This window comes from Caloenas nicobarica, chromosome 3 (genome assembly GCF_036013445.1).
Source record: "Caloenas nicobarica isolate bCalNic1 chromosome 3, bCalNic1.hap1, whole genome shotgun sequence".
NCBI classification, from domain to species: Eukaryota; Metazoa; Chordata; class Aves; order Columbiformes; family Columbidae; genus Caloenas; species Caloenas nicobarica.
In genome coordinates, this window is record NC_088247.1 from 104,299,323 (window position 1) to 104,321,575 (window position 22,253).

At 48.5% G+C, this 22,253-nt stretch overlaps 1 protein-coding gene across 1 annotated transcript in view; it reads left to right on the forward strand.

Annotated features, from left to right (window-relative positions):
- Positions 1-16,678: 16,678 nt before the first annotated feature.
- The window catches only part of GALNT14 (polypeptide N-acetylgalactosaminyltransferase 14), a 104,252-nt gene continuing 98,677 nt past the window's right edge, over positions 16,679-22,253 (forward strand). The window contains exon 1 of the mRNA XM_065631868.1: positions 16,679-16,807. Within this exon, the coding sequence (XP_065487940.1) occupies positions 16,679-16,807 (129 nt within the window). The remainder of the gene's footprint in view (positions 16,808-22,253) is intronic.

Genomic DNA, 22,253 nt, shown 5'->3' on the forward strand with positions numbered 1-22,253 from the left:
TTTTGCTAATTAATGTATTTATTGCGAGACCTGTTTCGCTTCAGACAACTCCTCTGAGAAAAGACTGCTGGGTGCCAACCACTACGGGTGCACAATGTGACGTCCCAGAGCTGAGTCTTTGGGGACACCTACTTCATGCTGACATTACACTGTTATTGTCACAGGATGGCATATGCTGTGCTTGGTGATGGGGCTCTTGAGCCTGGGAGGGAAACGGCTCCTCCCCTGAGAAGCTTGTCACCTAATAGCGGGCATCCCAGTTCTGCAGCTGCCAGGCCCATGGTACAGCGCAGGAGTCTGTGTGCTTGTGGGGAAAAAGGGGTGGGAACTCTCTGAATGAATACTCTTCCCTAGCCATGACTTGGAAAGGTAATTTGCAAGGATTCAAACATAGCATAAAAACATAGCATAGCCCTGTTGAAGTGAACCTAAGTTGATTTGACCAAGTGAATGAGCCAAGCCTCCAGCTCTTTGTTGTGGATGGTGGCTGCGATGTTTGCATTTTTATTTCAGGAAGACAGTGGGTTTTCTCTGCAGATTGAAAAGTACAGTTAAGTGAGAAGTAAACTGATCCCACATTAAGTCACTGGAGGCTGGCAGGGAATAGACGTTCTCTGTAGCATGATATGGGAGCAGCCTGGCAAAATATTTGCATATTTGTCACTTACTTTTTATAAAGCAGGATGGGAGAGACTGTCTGTGTGTACTTTTAAATGATTGAGGCACATGTAGTTTGTAGCTAATTAAACAGTAGAAACTGGGTGTGTAGTTGTGAATAGCATTAGAGAACATGTTAGAAGTGGGACTATTCACGTCAAACTCTGTGCTAGAGTTACTTGGTGCATCTATCAGTATGATCCTTTTTCACTTTCTTACCATTGATTTCATTGGCCTGGAAATTTCCACGCTAAGTGCCTGTTACAGGTTGCTGCTTTGAATCTTTTTTTTTTTTTTTTTTTTTAATTCCAGCAGACAGCACAATTGTGTCTCTTTTCCCAGTGCAGAGCCTAGTCTGGGTGCCGAATGAAACAGAGCTCCAATGGGAATGAACGTATAATGAAAGACCATACTGTTAATGCATTTTTAGGAAGGACTTATATTAAGCTTGCATAGGCAGCCTTCCCTCTGGCTTTTTGTGACTTTTTAGGTACTTAATCTGATAAATGTCCTTTCAGACTGCATATGAGATTCGGGAGTGAGGTGGACTGTGGATAAGAATGTGAACATGAGTAAAAGGCTGAGCTCAGGTGTGTGCTTACCACCGCATCGAAGCCTGTGCAACAGCATAAGCATATTTAGAGAGAAACCCCATCACATGTAAGTGTTCCCAGTCAGGAGGCATTAAACAGTAAACACAACAGTGCGCTTTATTCCCCGCAACAGTCTGTTTCTAAAAAGTATAATTTTCTGGTTTTATGAGAAAACTGTTAGAACCAGATAAATAGATAGCTATGTTTGTACTTGTTTATTACAGATGATATACGGATCGTCTATTGTGAGTGGCCCACTGTGGTGTCACTGGAGCCCCAGGGTTCTGATCTGTGCAGCAGAGACAGTTAGGGGGTCATGGACATCCAGGGCCCTTGAGGACGGTGTCCCAGCTCTTTCAGCAGCTCCCACCACAAAGCACGTGCCCTCTCCTGACTGTCACGCCTCTCTTTCCTTTTGTGACTCACAGCTGAACACGATGGTGCAAACTAAATTAGCCTGATTTAATTTGCACTCAACTCAGTGGAGGATGTTATAGACACTGATTTACTGTGTGCAGGAGCAGCACTGGAAGAACTGAAAAGGTTGATTGAGAGAGCATAGGTCTTGCTTTTTCAGCGTGCTCCGAAAAAGAAGATCCCTGGCACCCACAGGGATGGCCAGGGTGGGTCTGCATGAGTGCAGGGTGTTCACAGCAGGACTCTGACATGATGGGATGAAAATCTGGCAGTCCCAACTGTGTTTCTTGCACTATGTGTGTAATCAGCTGAGCAAGAATTGTTAAAGGCTAGGAGTATGCTGGACGTAGCTCTGCCACAGTGTGCAAAACTGTGGTGCAGGACACCCAGTTTCAAACTGCAGTTCATTTTAATGTTATACACATTGTTTTTTACATCAGGTTTTGTCCTTATTTACCTCACACCTCCTTAATGCAGAGCAATGTAATTGCAGAGAGATTATTTTGCTATTGATTACTTGATCCAGGAAAGAAACAAAATTCATCCATGCCATGAATCACTAAGCATTTGCAGCAATAAACTTTATTGAGCCATGTGACTTGCTGTTACAGAATTGTAAAGAATGCTTTACTGGAATGATTATACCAAACCATGTACAATTCAAACTGAATTATCTGGCTCACAATAAAATGTTTCTGGCAAGGGCACCTACTCGGACACTGTGAGGCTTTTATATTGCTAACAGAATAACGTTTTCTGGGCAATTCTGAAGATATATTACTCCTCATTTACAATGTGCATTGTGGAAAAAATGGTCTAGAAGGCTGCTGAAGGATGCATTTGTTTGTAACCACAGTGTTTATAGAGATGCTGAGCTTTGCAGTGGGTGGTATTGCTCTAGCAGAAATGAAAGAAAAGTGGGCCTGTGGCTTGAGACTAGTATTGCTAATGAAGGTACTTTTTGGAAAAGGCTGGTGCAAATAACAAGAATAGCAAATAATGGGTGGAGCGCAAAGAGGAGCTGGATGATATACTGCAACAGTAAGACTGAGATGGAATTGAAAGGAACTAATTAACCTTTTGCAAACAAAATATTCAGCTAGAGCTTGTTGCCACAAGATGCACAGGCACAACTGGAAGTATTTTGTGTTTCCTGGGTATAGTTGGTGCACACGTTTAGTGTGCAGTCAGGGTACAGCTCTGTCAGCCTCGCTGTGTGTGTTCTGCATGGTCAGGGCTTCTCTCCAGATGACAACAGGACAGGCTCTGCTCTCAAGCCTAACAGAATTCAAACAGGGGTTATGACTTCCAGCAGCGACAAGCACACCTGGAGCCGTCATTGCCTCAGGGAAGAGCTGTGGCAGAGACCTGACAATTTTGCATCAAGCAGAAGGTGAAGAGCTGCCCTCTGGGGACAAACTACCCCAAGGCAAATCACCCCAAGATGATGGGGTACCCTTGGACAGCTAGTGATGACCACCTTTGGAGAGATACCAAGCTGGGCCAGGTTTGAGGTCTGGGTATTTCTGCCCATCTGTGTATTTATTTCTGGGCAATCAGTTAAAATTTGATTGAATAAAAATCTGCATGCTGTTGAGACACTGTGGTGTAGTCCTCTGTCTGAGGTCACATCTCTCCTTTTCAACAATTTTAGAGTACAGCCAACAAGACTCCTGCCTTAACTAAAGGCGTGTTACAGTCCTTTGCTGTGAGTTATTATAGTAATGTAAGTGGCTACTGCACTAACCACTGTCATGACTGGCCAAGCTGTGCCAGTGGACTTTGACCATACCACGAGATCCTCTGTGCAGAGTGAATAATACGTTGCCTTGTTTTTAATTATTAAGCAGCAGCTGTAATCCTAACTCAGTCACCCACAAAAGGGATCTCTAAAGGGCAAGTTGTCATTGCACTAGAGCCACAAAAATGAGGACTTTGAAGCTTTTGTAAGAAAAAGCCTGTTTCCCAGGGCAGGTGGTGCTCTAAGGCTGGCAGCTGAGCAGAGCAGGTGTGAGGTGTCCCACCAGTGTAGACCTTTGCATAGGGCAGTGGTGGGAATGAAGAGACAACGTGGGAATGTGGAGTCGAAGCCACTGCCGAATCTGAGTGTCCACCAGTCCTTGCTCACCTCCTCTCCAGTCCTAAAAACCTCTAGGAGACTCGAATGAAAGAGCAGGGTTTCAAAATTTGCAAACCTTAAGTATTATGTCCTTTATGAGCTTTTTCAGGCCAATGCTTCAAGCTTTCTGCTCAGACGTGGAGGGCTGGAAGACTTTTCCCCCAACGTTAGTCCTGCTGGGCTTCGGCTGAAGGCAACCCCGTGCTACAATGAGGAAGAGGAATGAAAAGCTGGAGTTTCCCACAGGTATGACATTTCCATCCAGACTCGGAAGAGTTATGGGCAAAAATCCCTTTTGTCATTATTTACAGTGCCACAGTGCTGAGGAGTGAAGATCAGGTCCTCAGGGTGCCGGCTGCTGTGTGACCTGAAGAGCAGAACTTGCCATCTGTTACACTTAGAAAAAGAAGTACTTCTGTCTGTGTTCAGCCCGGGGCTCTGCAGTCCAGACTTGATCTGAACCTCAGCCTCCTAAAGCCCAGCCCACCAGCTTCTCTTCCCTTTGCATACCAGAGTGTTGCTGCTCTGAAATCCCCATCCTGCTGTGAGCCAGGTTTTTCCCACGAGCAACACTTCTTTCTCACGTGCACCCAGGAGCTCGAGTAATGATCCCATCCCAAGGCTTGGCAAGAAGCTAGCGATCACTGGGCAGTTCTTCTGCACCTCGCTATCTGCACGTGTGCCCTGCACATTCCCATGTACCCCATATCACTTTCCTCAAAAACAGTCACAATGCTGTGCTGAAAAAGAGAGAAAAAAATATGATCTTTATTTTTTTTCTCCTCTCCTGTTCAGGGAGCAGCTCCTTGCGGAATGAAATGCTAACGAGCGCCTTTGCCTTTCCTTCCTGCTGTGTCTTACTCTGGGTTAGACCCGAAATGCAGTATCACCAAGCTTGAAGTTCAATTTATCAGTGCAGTCAGGATTGATTTGTTACACTACCTGTTCTGGGGAAATGAATGTCTCCATTGTGCTCCCTTCCAATGCAGGCAGACCTTTGTTTTGCTCAGATCAGCTATGTAATGTAGGAAGCTGACATTCTGCAGATAAAGGAAAAAACCTACAAAATCCTGACTAATTCTACCCAGCCTGGCAGTGCCAGAGACTGATGCCACTTGCAAAGCACCCACTTGGTGTTGTGTTGGCTGCAGATACCAGGCAGAAGAAGTGCTCTCTGTCTAGGCTTACCTCCTACTTTTTTGTTGTTGAAGTAGTGGTGAGAAGTGCCAAATAAAATTATTATTTGGTGAATTACATGTCTCCTTTATCATTAATAATGTTATAGCCAGGTGCTCAGGTTGGTCCTTGGAGCTCAAATTCATAGTAAAAGTCAGGCTGAAAACAGAGTTGGGGTTTTTTTGTACAAATTTTCAGCTGTTTTGTGAGACAATGGAAATGGACTTTGGTACTGCTGCTGAAGAGGAAAATTTTCACTTGTAATCTAGCACAGGTCTTCTCCATTAAGAAAGCATGCAATTAAAATTCCAGTTTGCTCCTAAACCCCATTCTGATGGAATATTTAGTGAACCATATACAAATGTGGAAATTACATTTTCAGATTCAAAAGACCCACGATGTGGATTGCTGTGAAGAGTCAATTTAAAAAGACCTGTATTTTTTCTAACAAGCCATGTATGCATCTTGTGGAGGGAAGGGTTAAGAGCTGAGCACCCTGCGGAAACACGTGGAGATCCTCACGCTCCTGCAAACGTGGCTACGAGAAGGATGTCTATAGCTGGTGCTCATTAAGCGAGACGAAATGAAAGAGGTAGTTGCTCTAAAGTAGCTTTTTTTCCTCAGGTAAAAGCAGGATTTCTTTCTCATAAATACACTGCAGCTAGACATAAACCACTTATTGCTTGAAACCAGCTCTGTGCTGCTGAAAAGCTGGAGCTCATGAATGAGAAACTGGGTCTTAAGCAACCCTGACCTGTGTGGTTTCAGCCTGGCCGCTGGCAGCGGGGATGCTGCTTTTTGCTTGGGCTGAGGTTGCAGAACGTTCCTGCCTCTGCAGCTAAACGCTGTTTCTAGAGGATGCGAGGAGCAGGGTTATGTTGGAGATAGCCTCCTTACCGCTGTCTCCTTCTCTTCCTGCTGCCCCCTTCAAAACCAAAGTGTTAGCTGGGAATACTGCCAGAAATACGGCCAGAAATTGTGGCCATGCCTGCTCTGCAAGTCTCTAGATCCAGCCCCCTGTCAGTGTGGTTCCCCTAAAAACTGAGCAGGCAACACAGAGCTTTGGAGCACAGGGTGATCAACTCCCTTCCAGGAAAGGGTAATGGAAATGACCATGGGCCATTTGGGATGCAGGAAATATCTTGAGGGGCTGCACATCTTTGGGTATGAGATTTCATGTTGTCCCTTGTCTGTAACTTGGGTGTTTATTGTCATTTATTGTGTTTCCTTTAAAAAGGAAAAATAAAACAAACTCAACATCACATACTCTTCTTACCTGTTCCTTAATCTTACACACAGCTCAGGAAACCCTCGTTGTAAAAACTGTCTTTACTTTTAGGGCATGGGTGCACATGTATCAACAGACTAAACCTGAAGGGCTGAGGTGTTCCCTGGCTCCCCTGAACAACATTAGCTCCAGCTTTACGGGCTGATGTCTGAAGTCACACCGCAACCGGCTCGTGTCGGACCATGTGTCCCAGCACCGGGGTCTGACTGCATCCCTGAGAGTGGTGGGACAGACCACTGGAGGTCTTATTTTAACTTGGAGCCATGCTTGTCAGAGCCCTTTTCCGAAACTCAGGTGATGCCCGTGCTGAGCACATCCATTGTGTCCAACTTCTAGCCGCATTGTGTCTTTCAGCGATACTGGAGAAATGTTGGTCTGACGTTAAGATGCTCGTCCTCGGGGACTGCAGAGAACTGTGACTCCTGGCCTCCCAACAGTCATCAGGCAAATATGGACAACAGAAATAACCCTGAGCATCTCCAAAGTAGTTTCATCTGAAGGGCTCATGATTTTTGAACAGCTGAGATGAGCATTACTGAGAACTCTATTTCCACTTCAGCCTGCTCTTCTACTTTTGCAGGGCAGAGCACAGAAGCAAGGCTTGGCCACTTCACAGCCATCGTCTGGATCAATATTTTCCGATGTGCACAAGTTTCCAAGAGTTTAAACCGCTGAGTTTTGCAGAACTTTAATTGTATCAAATGCAAAAAAGAAAGGGATACTCTATCAAACTAACACATAGCTAAGCACATAGAGAACTTAGGGGATAAATTAACAGAAAATAATTCATATGCTGCAAGAATAAATTGCTGAGTCCAGGAGAAGGAACCCTTATTTCTTCCTCATCTTTTTTTTTTTTTTTTTTTTTAAATGGTTCGCAAGTACTTGGAAATACAAAATCTCAGGAGAAATTTGGTGGAAAGGCCATGTGGAGGTGCCATCACTCAACACTACTCTCTAAATTATTTAAAACGTTGCAATAAATTTCACAAACATCAAAGAACTTCTGTCAACTCCAACCACCTGAAACAGCTGAAGCAAGCTGAGAAGTCCACATTGCCTTGCTGAATTTAGGTACCAAAACCTAAGCTGCAAACATGTCTGTCACTGGAGGGCTCACCATGACAGTAAATCAAGGCCATCCCGCTTGATTGTGAGGCAGACATTCATCCTTCCTCAAATTCTTTAAAGCAACTAGAGGCAGCAGATCCTCAGGTGGTCCACACTGTTGCACGCTCATGAAAGTCAGGATCAGCTAAGAGTGTTTCTTCTCAATGACTTGGCATGTAAGAAGAGCTGCCTATAGTTAGCAGGTTCTTGAGGGCAAAACTTAGTGAGAAAGTCTCCTGGTTGTTGGTAAAGCTGCTTCTGTGCTGGGTGCTAGTGCCCTTCCCAGCATGGGTCCGGGAGCTGAGCTGGCTGTTCTGCAGGGCAGACTCGCAGGGTGAAGGTCCTGCGGTGTCAGGTCCTCGTCTGCTTTCTGTGTTAAGCCACTGCTGAATAACCCTGGGCTTGGGATCACAGGGGTGAAGGGTGAGGCTGTCCTGATGCTAATAGGATGTAGTTGTAATAGGATTAACCCCTCCTGCGTTGCTCAGGCAGCAGGGTTAGAGTACCCCAAGGGTGAGCATGCCTTGGGGTGGCCCAGAGGGTAGAAGGTGGGCACATGGTGTCTCCAGCAGTAGCCCAGCTCTTGGGGGCTACGAGGCTATGCTAGCCTGCCATGAGGTACTATTGTCCCCCAAAACTGAGGATAGTTCTGGTCGCTTCTGGGCTGTGCAGGGCAGAGCCAGTCTGGGACCTGAGTCCCTTCTTATATCCAGCACACGGAGGAAGAAAATTCAAGGATCCATCCTCCTCAGTCAGGCCTTTTGTTCAGCATTTCAAACCTAGAAACCGCTCCTCTTTCTTGTGCTCCTAGTCTCAGCTTGCTGAAACAAAGATGAAAAGCCTGAATTCCTGTAAAGGTACTTTAATGGCAACCAAAACAGACTTCCTTGAGCAGATTAACTATCTCCTGGACTGAGGGGAGTTTGAGCTTTAGCAAAATGGGCTGATGAGAAAAATATAGCTAGTCCTGCAAAGATGAATTTGATAAAGGTGGGCACAGTGAAGACATGAGATGCTGTAAAAGGTTAGCCGTAATGTATAGCTGAGTTCTAGGTCTTTAGACAAGGCTTAATTTTTTCTATAAACAAATAACACATTCATTTACATGAATAATCCACATTTGTTATGCAAATCATTTCCCTACTGCTGTTCCCACTGAGAATAATATTCGGTATAATTACCGCATTTATTTAGTGAATCTATTTACACAGAGTAGCTCCCTGTCCATGAATGCTCTTCACCAAAGAGGCCCAAAGAGCAACAGGGGAGCCCAAGCTGCCAGTCATGTGCACCCTCTGCTTTCTATTTTTGTCCTGATAAAGCATTTTGGGACTGTTTGAGATGTCTTGGCAAGAACAGAAGGATGTCAGCATCCTGCCTCCATTCCGGGGAGAGCACCTGCTGCTGATGGGAGGCAGCTCTCCCCTGCTCGCTCGCCTGCTGTCTGAGCCCCAGCTAACTATAATGAGGCAAGGCACTCGGAATAATAACTTTCCTTTGGGTATAAGGCTATCTTAATTTTTTTGTGTGTTTAAGTTGGTAATTGCCACCGAGTTTGAAAATCTTCCAGGTTTTACCACTCTTAATTATGTTCTCATGCATATGCATCATCCGCTTGTGCGCTCATTACTGTGAGGAGATCAGAACCTGAAACGCTGGAGCCATTTCTTCCAATTATCTCCTGTATGCAGAATTTCCTGAGAAGTACCTGCCCTGTGTGGGATAGCCCAAGCTGTTTGCAGCACATCTTGCTGTCCAGAGCACGTTCTGCTCTGTGTGGTCAAATCAGGATGCGTCTCACTTGGGTTTCTCCTACCTGGGATGTCCCCTTGCTCATAGCACCAGCCGCTGAAATGATTGTTCAGGGCAAGTTACTACAATGTCCTAATGGAAAATATTTCAACTTTCTAGGACCCTGATTGCCTCTTTACCTGTTCTGTTTGCATCTATTGATCGTTCTGTTTCAACAAGAGCCTCTGGGACTAACAAATTCTAACAGGTTTGAATGCATTAATGAGGTGTTATGTGGGGAAGGAAAAATAATGCTGTTGGGCTTCTAACTTGTTTGTGCTCAATAACAGCAAAACAAATTTGTGCAATTAAACATTACTTTGTTTTCTAAACAGCAGCCTTGAAATTTTGTCCTGCTAGTGGGGAAATGAAGCTGATGCTTTGTTTTCTAACCAACAGCAATGATTTGGTGATGGAAAATGAGATTTTAATCCACCTGAGGATGTTCAGGGTTGAATATTGTTCCTGTGTATAGGTAGGCAGGATTTGTTGCACAGTGTGTATTTTCCTGTAGGAGATCACAGTGGATCTCATGAAAAGATCAATGTGAGGCAAGCATAGACCTTGAGGTTATGCCTGCTTTTTGCACAGAGTAACTGCTTGCTTTTAACTGTTTTTCAAGGAGATGCAGGTTTAGTTGTTAGTCCCTTGGAGGTTTTGCATTGAGAGCAGGAGATTGCCTGATCAAATATAAATCACTCCATCTTTATACATAGAGCATTTGATCGTATATGGAAAAATGTCTATTTCTAGACTCTTCACCTAAATAATGGGATTGAAATATTGTCAGGTGGTGTGTGGCTCACTCTCTTCAGCTTTTGGATCCCTGAGGAGAGAGGGATGAATAGTCAAGATTTTTTTTTCTACGAAACATTTCGTAGGAGGAAGAAGAGGGTAAAACTTTTCATCCAGCTGTGAAAATGCTCCTTACCACAAAATGCCTGGTACAATATTACATACTGCCAGCTGTGTGCCATCAGGCCACAGTTACATATCACAGAAGTAGAGATTTGGCTCTGAAGTCTGCGTAACACCTGCACACAAAAGGAGAGAGGCATTAAAGGTGCTTTAAGGACAAAGCTTTATTTTGGCTAATGTGTTCTCTCACCCATCCCCTGATTTGGTCTTTATTTTGCTGAGTGTCACCTGTCCAAACTCCAATTATGGGCTTGAAGGTGTCTAAGGGCTAAAAGGACTGATTTAGCCTATTCAGAGTAACAAAAGGGTTTTGTCGGAATTCGGGCAGGGTTCTCTGCTCTCTTAAGAGACGGATGGGGACTTGTGTGCGGATGCATGCACAGGGGAGCACATCTCCTTGGGAGGCAGCTGAGCAGCTCTGCTGCCCCCATGGTGTTCCAGCATCACTGGGATCCCCCGGGAGCAGCAGTGCCTGCCAGAGCTGCGCTGAGAACCGCAGGGGGCCCAGGCCCTTATGGTAAAGATTCATCTGCCCTGTGCTATGTTTGCTTATTGATCGTTTGCTGCAACTTGGCCCATGAAGCTATCTGCTGCCTTTTGTCTCAAATGCTCTTTCGTGGCCATTTGCGGTGGCTGCCACTAGTTGCTGATGCAGTGACCTGGAGCTAGACAGCTGCCCTCTGGCCACAACATTGAAAAAACAGGCTGTGGGACCAGCAGCCATCACTTATCCACGGGCTCTTCCCAGAAAATGCCAGTGTTGGGGAGCATTAGGAGAGATGATCAACCACCAGAGACATCTGGAGACATGCAGGACACAGAAGACTTGGCTCTGCTGTGGCAATAAGCTACACAAAAGCAGAGCTGGTCAAATGCAGCCAGTGAACAGTACTGAAGGTGGTCACAGCAGAGGAGCACTACCCAAGGGATCTCTTCTTGTGCTCCCTAATATGTTCCCCAGCCACATGCTGAAGTCAACGTTTCTCCCTTCAAACCTCCCATTGCTCTGGTCCTTGTTCCCACACCTGTTTGTACTGGCACCACTGGGCACATGGCAATGCTGGGAGCCAGTAAAAAGACTGCATCGAACCCAGAAAAATCTGTGCTCCAGTAAATAGAGACAAAGACTGGGGAGAATGTGAATTAAACACAAGTCCAAGTGGGTGGCCATTTGATTGCCGCTGCTAAAGATGCAAGATAGAATACCTTGTGGTAGGCAAGAATTACCTCCCACCCTCCTCCAGCCTATTATGGAGAAGTCTTTGCATTTGTCCCAAACGGTGGGGGACCTCAGAACCACCTCCTTCATCTGTGAAGCCAGGCTGAAGGTGGGAGCCTGACTTGCAGAACTGCAAGTGAATGTCTGGATGTGCGCTGGTGCCCATCTACTTGGGGAACAGCTTGTGTTCCTGCAGATGACTTGATGAGAACTTCAATTAGCAAATGCTATTAAAGTAGCTCTCCTCTTTATTATTTTTTTTAATGCATAGCATTTCCTGACAGCTTAAACCTTTAATTAACTGGAGATGCCATCATGGAAAGTTTGCTAGAGAAGAATGCTTGTGGTTTAATTAAAAAGTAAAGAATCCTTTACAGTTACTGAAAAAGATCTGTTTGCAACTCCAACAGTGGCAAAAAGCCCGCAGGATTTCCTCCATTTCCCTTTGTGATTGCAGCAGTGGGTAAGGAGGTGCAGAGTGATTTTGTTGCCCGAGTGTAGAAGGTGAGGGCTTCACAGCTTCATGTTTGACCCTCCAGTTTAGGCTGCAGAAGACAAGCTACAGTTCTGTTATCTTGGTGAGGGAAAGCAGACAGCCAATCATAAAGCTTTTACTTCTTTTAAAAGAACTTTAACTTATAGCCCTGGTATGAGGCTAGAGCTGTCCCCAACACTCCAACATTTGTGGTCTTCTCTGAAGGCATGCACGCTGTTCAGCATAAGCACTGATTTTTTTTTTTTTTTTTTTGGCTTCCATTATAGCACAAAAGAGCTTACCTGCCACAAAAATGTAGGATATTCTTTTCAGTATCTTCAACAGCCTTCACAGAAGCTGCTTTTTGAGATGGTAGGGTACTGCCTGAGGTGGCAGAGTCCTCGCTGCCGTCCACAACCCTGAGGACTGTGTGTGATGGGAGCTGTATCTTGGAGCCACCAGCTCAGGACACATATACTCTTGCAGCAACATGCCACGGGGACAAGGCAGAGTGGTGACAAGTGCTGCAGAGCTGGTGGACTCCCCTGGCAAAGCAACAATCTCTCCTTGCTCCTGTGCAAAGGACCTGTGACTTCTCCCCTTCTTCTACCCACGTTGACTGGATTGGGAACAGATCAAGTGACCTGGAGGCTTTTTGAGCAGCTGCAGATCCAAAAAGGGATTTTAGCTCTTGTATTAAATATAAACCTGGAAGAGTCGCTGACATGACTGTTCACATTCAAAGCACAGCTCCACCTCTAGACAAGTAGCAAATGGTTTCTGAGTCACCCCTGGGGAGCAGGTTGGGGCTGGTGGGGTGGTGCCTGGGCCAGGGACATGTGTTGGCTTGCTCTCTTGGAGCCCTGCGGCCAGGCTGGCACCTCGGCTGCTGGGTGACAAGGGACAGCTGGGCTTCTTGTGAAACATGCCAACGCTCAGCACTTGCCAAAACAGTTATTTGGGAGCAGCTTGATGTGCTCTCCCTCCTCTCCTGGCCCTGTCTTCAGTGTGGTTAAGTGCGTAAGTGCAGGACACCCCCTTCCAGGGGGAGGGAGAGAAACTCCTGTGTTAGCTTCTTTCCCCAAGCCTGGAACAGGGACCACAAGGATGCCTTTGACCACTGAACGAAATCCATCTCCCTGTGTAACCACATGGCCATGCTGACCCTTTCAAACACAGATCTTATCTTTGCGAACAAATTCTTCCTGATATATCCGCTACTGCAAGCAGGATCTCTTTGTCGAGAAGCTGCATTGCCATGAACAGCAGCAAGACCTGGGCTGCCCCAAACTGCTGGCTCTGCACCAGGTCCTCCCCTAGCACTGAGGCTCTGTGTCCTAGAAGCCCTTTGTCAGCCAGAGCTTGGTGGGGTTGCTCCATCTTACAAGAAGCTGTGGTGTTCAGCTGGGGCTCCCCAGCATCCTGAGTCAGGGGTAGATTTTGATCCTTTCCTCAAATCACTTCTCAAACCTATCTGTTTATCTCCCTTTCAGATTTCCAGGAACAAAACACAAACTATTTGTGATCCTTTTGGAAAAGAAACTTGTTTTTTTCTCTGGATGGGATCTCGGATGTGAGCCAAACCCAGGAGTATTCCCAGTATAAACTGCACTGAAGAAGTGCCTGGGTGGTTTGCAGGCCCTGGTGAGATTAAATTCTCTTGAAATGTGCTTTTACAGATGTCCTTGAAACAGTGAGGAGAGCTACTTTCTCCTGCCACCCTTTCCTTAAATTCAGGACCCTACCGCCTGAGGTTGCGATTGTGGAGCTCTCCCCTCCACTCAGAAATTATGCCTTACTTTTGCTCTCACAAAACAATCACTTCAATCAACTTTGCAGTGCTGATACCAACAAATGCTAAATACCTGTTTCCTACATTTTTTTTTCTGTCTCTAGCTGTACTGCTGGCCTTAAATTTTGCTCTCTTGGAAACACATAGTATGTTATGGACGTCACTTGTAAAGCAACCAAGATTGGCAGATGAAAAAATAGAAAAATGGGGAAGATATGGCCATCAATAATACAACAAGATTTTTTTTTATTGCTGTGGTTTTAATAGAACTGCAGTAGGATTTTTATACTAGTCTCTGAAAGTCTATGACTTCAGATCACTCTGAACCTAGAGATTTGTAGTCTTGCCTTATTCTTGTTTAAATAGCTGTTACCATCATCTGCTCAATATATTATCTGTCCCAGCACACATGCTCACGGTCAGGAGCAACAGGCTTTTTTGGAGATCGTATGCATCACTAGAGCTCCTCGAATCTCCCGTCTCATCACAGGACACCCTCACAGAGCAGGTACGGGGCTGCAGCAGGCAGGGATTTGTTTGGTGTCACCGTGGTGCTCATGGTGTCACCTCCTCGCTGGTATAATGGCAGTGCTAGCAGGAACGGGCCAGGCCCTTGCCCGTTATCTCTGCAGGCACAGCGGGTTATTCATCACAGCGTCGAGCCCTGCCAATAAAGCTTTCCCTCAGCAGAGGGAGTTGTTTCTCAAGGTAATAAGATACCATTATCTGATTGCATTTTTGTCAGGTCTGTCCTATTTATTACCTTACTTGTAATCTAATTTGTAATGTATTTCCCTGATATTTTCCATATTTCCCCCTTATATTTTGTAATAACTTCCACTGAAAGTCTGACCTATGAAAAAGACAAGGTTTTTAATCCAGCTTTGAATGATAACACCCAGGTGCCTGTATCTGGAAAAGCTCTCCTAGCACAGAACGAGGTATGGTAGGAAAATCTCAGCACCCTCTGCAAATGTGCTGGGGGAAATGCTGCGTTACAGCAGCCAAGATCATTTCATCCCAGTCGGGGAAACACCAGTGGTGACTTTCTAGTTGTGGCAAGATGATCTTTTTGGTCAGAGAGCCATTCTTATCCCAAATGGGGTTAGAAGAAGGTATGTGAGAGGCGGCAACCAGCCCGTGCCAGTAGCTGTGGTAGGCACAAGGTAAGAAGACAAATATAAGCCCTGTGCAAAGCTACCATTGATGTGCCTTAGCTTTCAGGAGAAAACATAAAATAACAGCTTGGGGAAGAGAGCAAGACCTCCTGCATTTACCTGCAGGTCCCTTCTAGGTTGGGCAGAGATGTCTCATGGTGGCAGAGCTGGAGTGCAGTGGTCCAGCTACACTGACCACGGGCCTGAGGAAGGTTAGTTGGTGTGACAAATGATGCACACTATGGGAAGTGGTGGCATTTTCAGGCTGGCATGGGGCTCCCATGCAGTGTCAGGCTGGTGGCTCACCATGGCACAAGGGCTTTCCACTCTCTTCCCACGCGGTTAGTTCTGCTCCTGCTTGGCTGTGCTGTTGAACTTTGTTTTACAACAATGGCAACCTAAGCCTACCCATTGGACCTGGATTTCACCGTTCTGATAAAGGCATTTCAAAGTCAGACAGCCTTGAAACAAAGAAAGGGAAATGTCCCTTTTTGTGGATGCTAATGAAATTTTTATCTGGCCATCTTTCTGTGAGTGCTGGGCCTGAGAGGCACGGATTTTGTTGAGGGAGAAGGGCTTACTGAGTCCTGGAAATAAATGGGAGAAGGACAGACGATGAAGATCGCAAATGATAAATTAGCAAGTGACAGAAAACAACTGCAGGAAATAATAAAACCAAGAGGAGTGTGTGGGAAACGCATAGGAGAGGCTGTTTACAACATGTACATCGGACTTCCCAGCATTTGACATCTTATCTCAGATTCATTCCATATGTTACTTTATGCATGGATTCCTGTTTTTATGGGGTTTGTTCTGTAGTTCTTGTACTAACAGGAATGACTCACATCTGCTCCAATACTTAATTTATTCTCTAATGTCTTCTGCAAGGGATTGCTCCGCTCGTGCAATACTTGTCAGTGGCAGGATCGGAAGGGCAGTGAGTCAGGCAGGTGAGCAGGGACAGCTGGGCAAGGCAGCTCTCTTCTGGAGTCCTACTCCAGGTGGTGTTTTTTTTTTCCCCTTAGCAATGTCTGTAATTCCCACTTTGGCTGCCCTGTGTGGACAGGCTTGCTGTGCCAGGGCTGTGGAGCCAGCAGGGAACACTCCACGGGACAGGGATGATACTGAGGGCCATCCGTGCGGGACCGTGGCCTGGCACCAAGCTGTAGCTGGCATGCCAACAGCTGCCCTGCTCCGTGCCGATGATTATGATTTTATTTTTTAAGCGCTCTTGACAGCTCTGGAGATTCACATCTTCTCTTCCAAATCCAGTAATTAAATTCCACCTACCTGAATTCCCCCTGCTGTTTCAATTGGATAAATTAATCTTCCCGTCATGTCTGAGCCTCCTCTGTGTGTTGTCGAATGCTGGCCCCCCCTCGCCTCAGCGCCGGACGAGGACCGGGATGGGGACCGGGACGCGCCAACTTCGCCGCGGCGCTGCCGGGCCCCGCGCGTCCTTTCGCGCTCGGCTCGGGGGCGCTGGGAAGCGGCCCGGACCCACGCACGGTGCGTGGCCGGGGAGAGAAACGGGCGGCCCCGATGATACACATCCCCCCCCACGCCCCGAACCGGTGTGTCCGGTGCCGCCGTCCCCGGGTGGCCGCAGCGCCCCCCCGGCGCGGTCCCCGGAGGAGCGGGCAGGGCAGCGGCGCGGCCCCGCAGCTGCCCCACCGGGCCGGGCTGCCAGCCCGGCTGTCTGCGCGCAGCACCTTCCCCCGGCGAGCGGCTCCGGCACCGGCTCCAGCCCCCCTCCCGCCGGCGCCTCCTCTTCCTCCTCCCCTCCCCTCCCCTGCAGAGCATGCACAGCCCGGGACTCGCATCGCCGGCTCCGGGGCGGGCGGGCGAGACCCTTCTCCCCGCCTAGCCCCGCTCCCGCTGCCCCCGGAGGCGCCCACCGCCCTCCCCTACCCCATTCCCGGCCCTTCATCCCCCACCTCCCGGACTTTTCCCACCCCTCCCGAGGATGAGGCGGCCGACGCGGCGGCTGGCGCTGTCTCTGCTGGGGGTGCTCTGGCTCGCCGCGCTCCTTCTCTTCTTCTTCGGGGCGAGGAGGAAGTTGGAGGCGGCGGGAGGCGAGGGGCGCACGCCGGAGGTGAGGAAGGGGCGGCGGGGCCGGGGCGCAGCCGGCGGGCAGGGCGCGCCGCCGCCCGGGGAACAACTTCCCGGCGGTTTTCGGAACCCCCCACCCCGTCGCGCTCCCCTTAAAGTTTTGTATCCGCTCTGTGCCTGTAGGGGTGGGTCGGGCCCTTTCCTCACGCCCCCTCGCCCCGGTGATTAACCCCCCTGGTCGCGGTGCTCCCCCTCCGCACGGCCTCGGGAACCGGCAATCCCCGCCGTCCCGCTGCCCCATTTCACCGGGGGCTGCAGCCGGCGGGGCTGCTGACCCGGGGGTGCTGCCGGCGGTACCAGCCCCTGCCCCGCCGCCAACTTTGAGCATCCCACGCTTCGGGCCCTGGGGAGCGGGGACACAGGTGAGCTCCGAGGAAACGAAGCACGTGTTTTGTGTCACCCGTGGAGGACGGGCGACTCCTTTCCCTCGTGGGTCATGCAGCGTTTCTGAGCCCTCTCCTAAAACAACGAGGGCTCGATCCTGCCTCCTGGCTGAAACGAGAGGTGGCCCATGGCTGGGACACATTGGCTGGCAGACCTGCAGGTACGTCAGCTGGGTTAAATCGCTGGGGCTTTTAATTACTGGTTTTGTTTGATGACAGGATGAGAGTAGGAGCGTTGTCCTGTAAGTCAGCCTGGGTAGAAGAAGGATACATTTGCAGTCGCGTGTTTCTGTGTTGTGTTTGAGTCCTCGGAGTGACAGCATGGGAGAGATGGGAAGAACATCCCATTTCACACCGGGAGTGAAACAGAGGAGTTTCACTGCACAGGTGCTGCGAAAAGCAGGGCAGCAAGCAAGCAGCTTTGCTTGAACAAGGTCCCATGTCCCCTCCTCTCTAACAACCAAGAGAGCAGCCCGACGTTAACGGAGTGCTTCCAAAGGACACAGATTAGATGCTTCTTTTGGTTATACTGCTGTAAATCTTGAATAAGTTAATCAGGGCTAGAGCCCAGGTTTTGAAAATCTACTGAGATTAAGGCTTATCGTAGCAGAGGAAGGGTACAAGCCCTCAGCCCTTTTTTTTTTGCACCAGTGACACCCAACTGAGCGTTTAGCCGGTGACTTATAGCAACTATATGTGTTGGCCAGGTCTTCAGAGTCCCATCTATGTGTTCACCTCTGAAACTGAATTAACGACCTGATTGGAAGAAAAAAATTCAGAACTCATAAAGCTTACTTTGATTTTTTCATCTTGAGGAATTATTGGTTTTCCATGTTTTTTAAATAAAAATGATTGAGGAGATTTTTCAGGCTTTCAGAAATCTTTCAGTCCTAGCAGAGGAGAATGAATCTGTGCAATTTCAGGCTCCAACATAAATAATTATATCTACGTTTATTTATTTATTTATTTAAGCGGGGGAAGGTAATAAGTTACTGAAAACAGTGTTGGAAGACAAGTGCTTTCTGAACCGTAGCTGTGCTTTGGTGTCAATTGGTTTCTGTCAGAACTGCGTTCTTAAAAATTGCAAAACCAGACCTCCCCTGTTTGATGTGAGCTCCTATATTCTCCTTGAAATGAACCTTGCTTCTCGCTTGGCACCAGCTGCAGCTGAATTGCTGCTTCGCTTTGCAGCCTGTTTGGACTCTCTGCTCTCGTGCAAGGCTCCCCCCACCCCGAGGTGCAGGTTGCTGGTGCTGTTAGAGGCCGGGCTGGGCTCCCATGGCTGGTGAAGCGAACTTCTCCATCACACAGGATCAGGCCCCAAGTTTTGAAGCTGCGACTGCCAAGTTGCTATAACTCCAGCAATTTGACTGCTAAAATTGCCTCTCCTTCATTTCCTCTGAATTTTCCATCAAAACAGTCGCATCCCCTTGAGATCCATAGAGTGCAGATTCTTTCTTTTTTTTTTTTTTTAAAATGCGTTACATTTTTTGGCTTTGCAAGCTGCTTTTGGGCAATATGAATTATAAGCTGGTTGTGAGCGCGGGCATGTGTTGTCACTTTAGTTAACCCCTCTGAGTGGCTGCAGAGCTGACTTGGGTACCAGAGGCAGAGATGCTGCGGTCCAGAGAGGAGCCTGGCAGCACGTCCTGTTCCCCTGGCCAGCGGGACCGGCTGCTGCTGCTGAAAACTTGAGCAGTTAGCGTTCTTCAAGAAATAAGTGGAGGTAGTAGGTTGTTAATGACAGTGCAAACTTTGTAACACAGCTACGATGGAGAAATGGAGCAAATTCACATCATGTTTCCTGGCAGCGTTTTCCGACTTTTTTTTTTTTTTTTAATTCCCCCCTCCCTTCTGCCTTGTCTCTCAGTCGAGCTATATTTCTGCAGCCATATGCACACCCTATATCATGCCACATGTGGATTTAACCTTTAAACCCTTCTATTTAGGCTCCAGCTGGTAGTGCTGCCTCCTGCCCGCGCCTGTCTCCAGGCAAGACTCACGGCACGTGTCTGATGCTGGGCGGCCGCGGTGCCCAAGCTTGCTGGCCATGGCATGTTGGTGGCTTGCCAGGGGTACAGCCACTGCTCCCAGAGCTGCTGCCCTTGGCTGTGCGGAGGGCTTGCCCATCCGCTGCTGTTATTTTGGTCTGCACCCCCCCACCTCGCTCTTTACCCCAAATCCTGTGCCAGATCCAGCACTCGTCTTCCCAAAGGAAGGCTTGAGATGTTTTTCCCACAGCCGGAGAACTCTGCGTTGGGGTCGGCAAGGTCTCTGAGGAGCAGGTCCTTGGCGTGAGGGGTCTGCTGTGGTCTCTGAGTCCTGCGTACCCCCAGAACACACTGCCAGCTTGGCCTCTGGCAGCGCTGGCGGAGGCAGGTGTTTGGGGCAGGTCTGACAGCGGCAGCTGAGCTTTCCTGAGCTGCTTGTGCCTGAAGAGGTAGAAGCAGCCGTTTGTTGTAATTAACTTGGCTTCACCTCCTCTTTATTTTTTTTCTGTTTTCCCTTATAATCCCACCTCTGTGGATCTCTCCCAGCTGCCCAGTGGCGAGCAGGCTCAGAGGGCACCCCTTCCTGCCAGCCCTTGCTCCCCTCAATCCTGATTCCCTCCTTTCCCTCCTCTTCCTCCCTGCCGCTTGCAGCCGCTGGCAGTACGTGCCGGGGCAGCCGGAGCAGGCTGAGGCTGGATTTTAGGGTGTGGGACTCCCTCCCAGCTGTGGGATGTGGTAACCTGGCAGGGCTGTAGTGTGTAGAAGAACATAGCTTGCTCCATTTAGGACCGTGAAGCTGTTCCTGGGACAGACTCCCTGGTCGCTCCAGTGCTGTTATTACTGCTGCCGCTTGGAGTTTGATTTTTTTTTTTTTTTTTTTTCTTTTCCAAAAGGCAGATCAAGCCCTATTAGTGCAGTAAGAGAAACTTGCCCTTGCCCTTTCCCTGCCCTTTATAAACTCCTGTAAACTGGCTGGGAAGGGGAGCTGTAGCGGCACGCCTGCCCTTGCCGGGTGCATTGCCCGCATGGCCTGGCTGGGTGCCGGGTTAGTAGCCGGGGGCTCGGCCCGCAGGAACGCTGAGTCTGATGGATGAGGGTGTCGGGACGCGGGGCTGCTCCGGGTTACAGATGACCTGGGACCTGCGGACGCCTCCTGCCCTCCCTGCCTTTCGGCAGAGAGTTTTGAAATACTTTGCAAGCATTAATTAGTTCCAGCCTGCCTCCCTGCCCCAGCAGTTTTCCGGCTGGATAAACTGGGACCTGGAGAGGTTAATTGAACTTTGTATCCTCCTGGCTCTCGTTGACCCCACAGGAATTTGGAGTCGCTCAACCCTCTTGGAAAGTCAGGCTGCGGGTGACACACCTGAAGTCGCACGGGGAGGTGGCGTCGGGGCTTGGCACGTCCTGGGGTAGCTGGGGCTCACGGCCCCGCGCCAGCGCCTGGTGTCTCCCCCGCCTCCCTCTGCTCTGGCCTTTTGCTTTGGAAAGCGGGGGGACGCACATATAAATGAATGACTTAATTACATTAAGAAATAACGAGAAGAACTGATATGCGGGGTTAATTACAAGCAAATTCCCGAACTGATTTGTGAGGAGCACGTGTGGCTGGCTCTGGAGGGATGTTCCGTGAGCGTGCTGGCTCCCCTGGCTCGTGCCAGCGCCTGTGCCCCGCTGCAGCCGCGCAGCCTGGGGGATGCTGAGGAGGGAGCAGAAGGGTAGGTGACAACCCCTTGGCCATCTCATCCCTTCCACCTGGTGAATCCATAGCAGACTGGAGTGGGGAGCTGGCTGTGTAGCAGAGCCCTGCTGCAGTGAGGGGCTCATGGAGGGGTCTGGGTTCTGGTGCTCCGGGCCAGCAGTGTGCGCAGGAGAGGCAGAGAGTTGGGTTTTTTTGTTGGGTTTGGGGTTTTTACTTCTCTTAATTCCCTCCTGTGTGCCAACTTGCTCCCTCTGATGAATGGCTGAAGCACAGCTGACAAGCCTCCAGGGGGAAGGTGGGTCTGTCATGGGCTGGATTGCAGGAGAAAAGCTACAGAAGAAGAGTTCCTTTTATTAAAAAAAATAGTGACTTGATATACTTGACTTGTACTACCATTTGCGATGTGACAGTTCCTTTCTGAGTGTGTTCAAATGCAGCCAGAGGGTGAGGTGACGAGAGGTGCCCACGGTGGTGCTCAGCACCCGGCAGGATCTGACCTCGATGCGAAGGGATGCTCGCCAGCTTTGCGCCTGTGTGCCTCACACCAGCCTGCACCTCCTCCTGCAGCATCGCCGTCTAGAAAGCCTCAGCACCTGGAGCTCAGCTAACAGTTTTCAGATATTAAATTCCTGTCAGTTTTATAGCAGCAGAGCCACTTAACAGATTAAAATAACTGTGTATCCTGCAAAAATTCAGGTCTCGACTATTAAGGGATTGAAGTGACAAAGCTGTCGGGTACAAAAAGGCAGAGTGTTTAACAGCAGAGACACTCGTGCTGGCTGGGGGCATGGGTAGGTCCAGGATGGGAGAGAGTAGGAAACTTCTGTCGTGCTTTGCTGGTGAAATCCCACCTTTAAATCTCTAGGATGTCCAAAGCTTTGCTGGTCCAGGAGTTAGGGTAGAATCCAGTTGCTCTCTCCTGCTGGTGTATATAGTGATGGATGTGGAAATACAAACCACAGAATGATGCCTGAACCATCCTCATCTGTGGGAACAGATAGGACAGGTCTGGTGCATCAATGGGTGCTGTTTCTCAGCTGCTCGCCTTCCTTCTGGTGGGCTTGGGAAAGAGGTTTTCCCAGCACGGCTGCCTCCTCGTGCAAACACCTGCATCCTCGTGGAGCAGGAGTAAGACAAGAATTCCTGCCCAAGTCAGCACCCAGTCACGTCAGCTGCTAAAGCAGCCATGGACAAACGGTGAGCATCCTGTCTTGTATGTCTTGTTGAATTAATTTACCTACTAAGCATCAAAGTGATCTCTGAGATACCAGTGAAACGATAAGCAGTCAATGAAAACCCTGTTAATTTTTCACTGGTAATTGCAATGAATGAATTTTACCCCCATTACATTCTGGT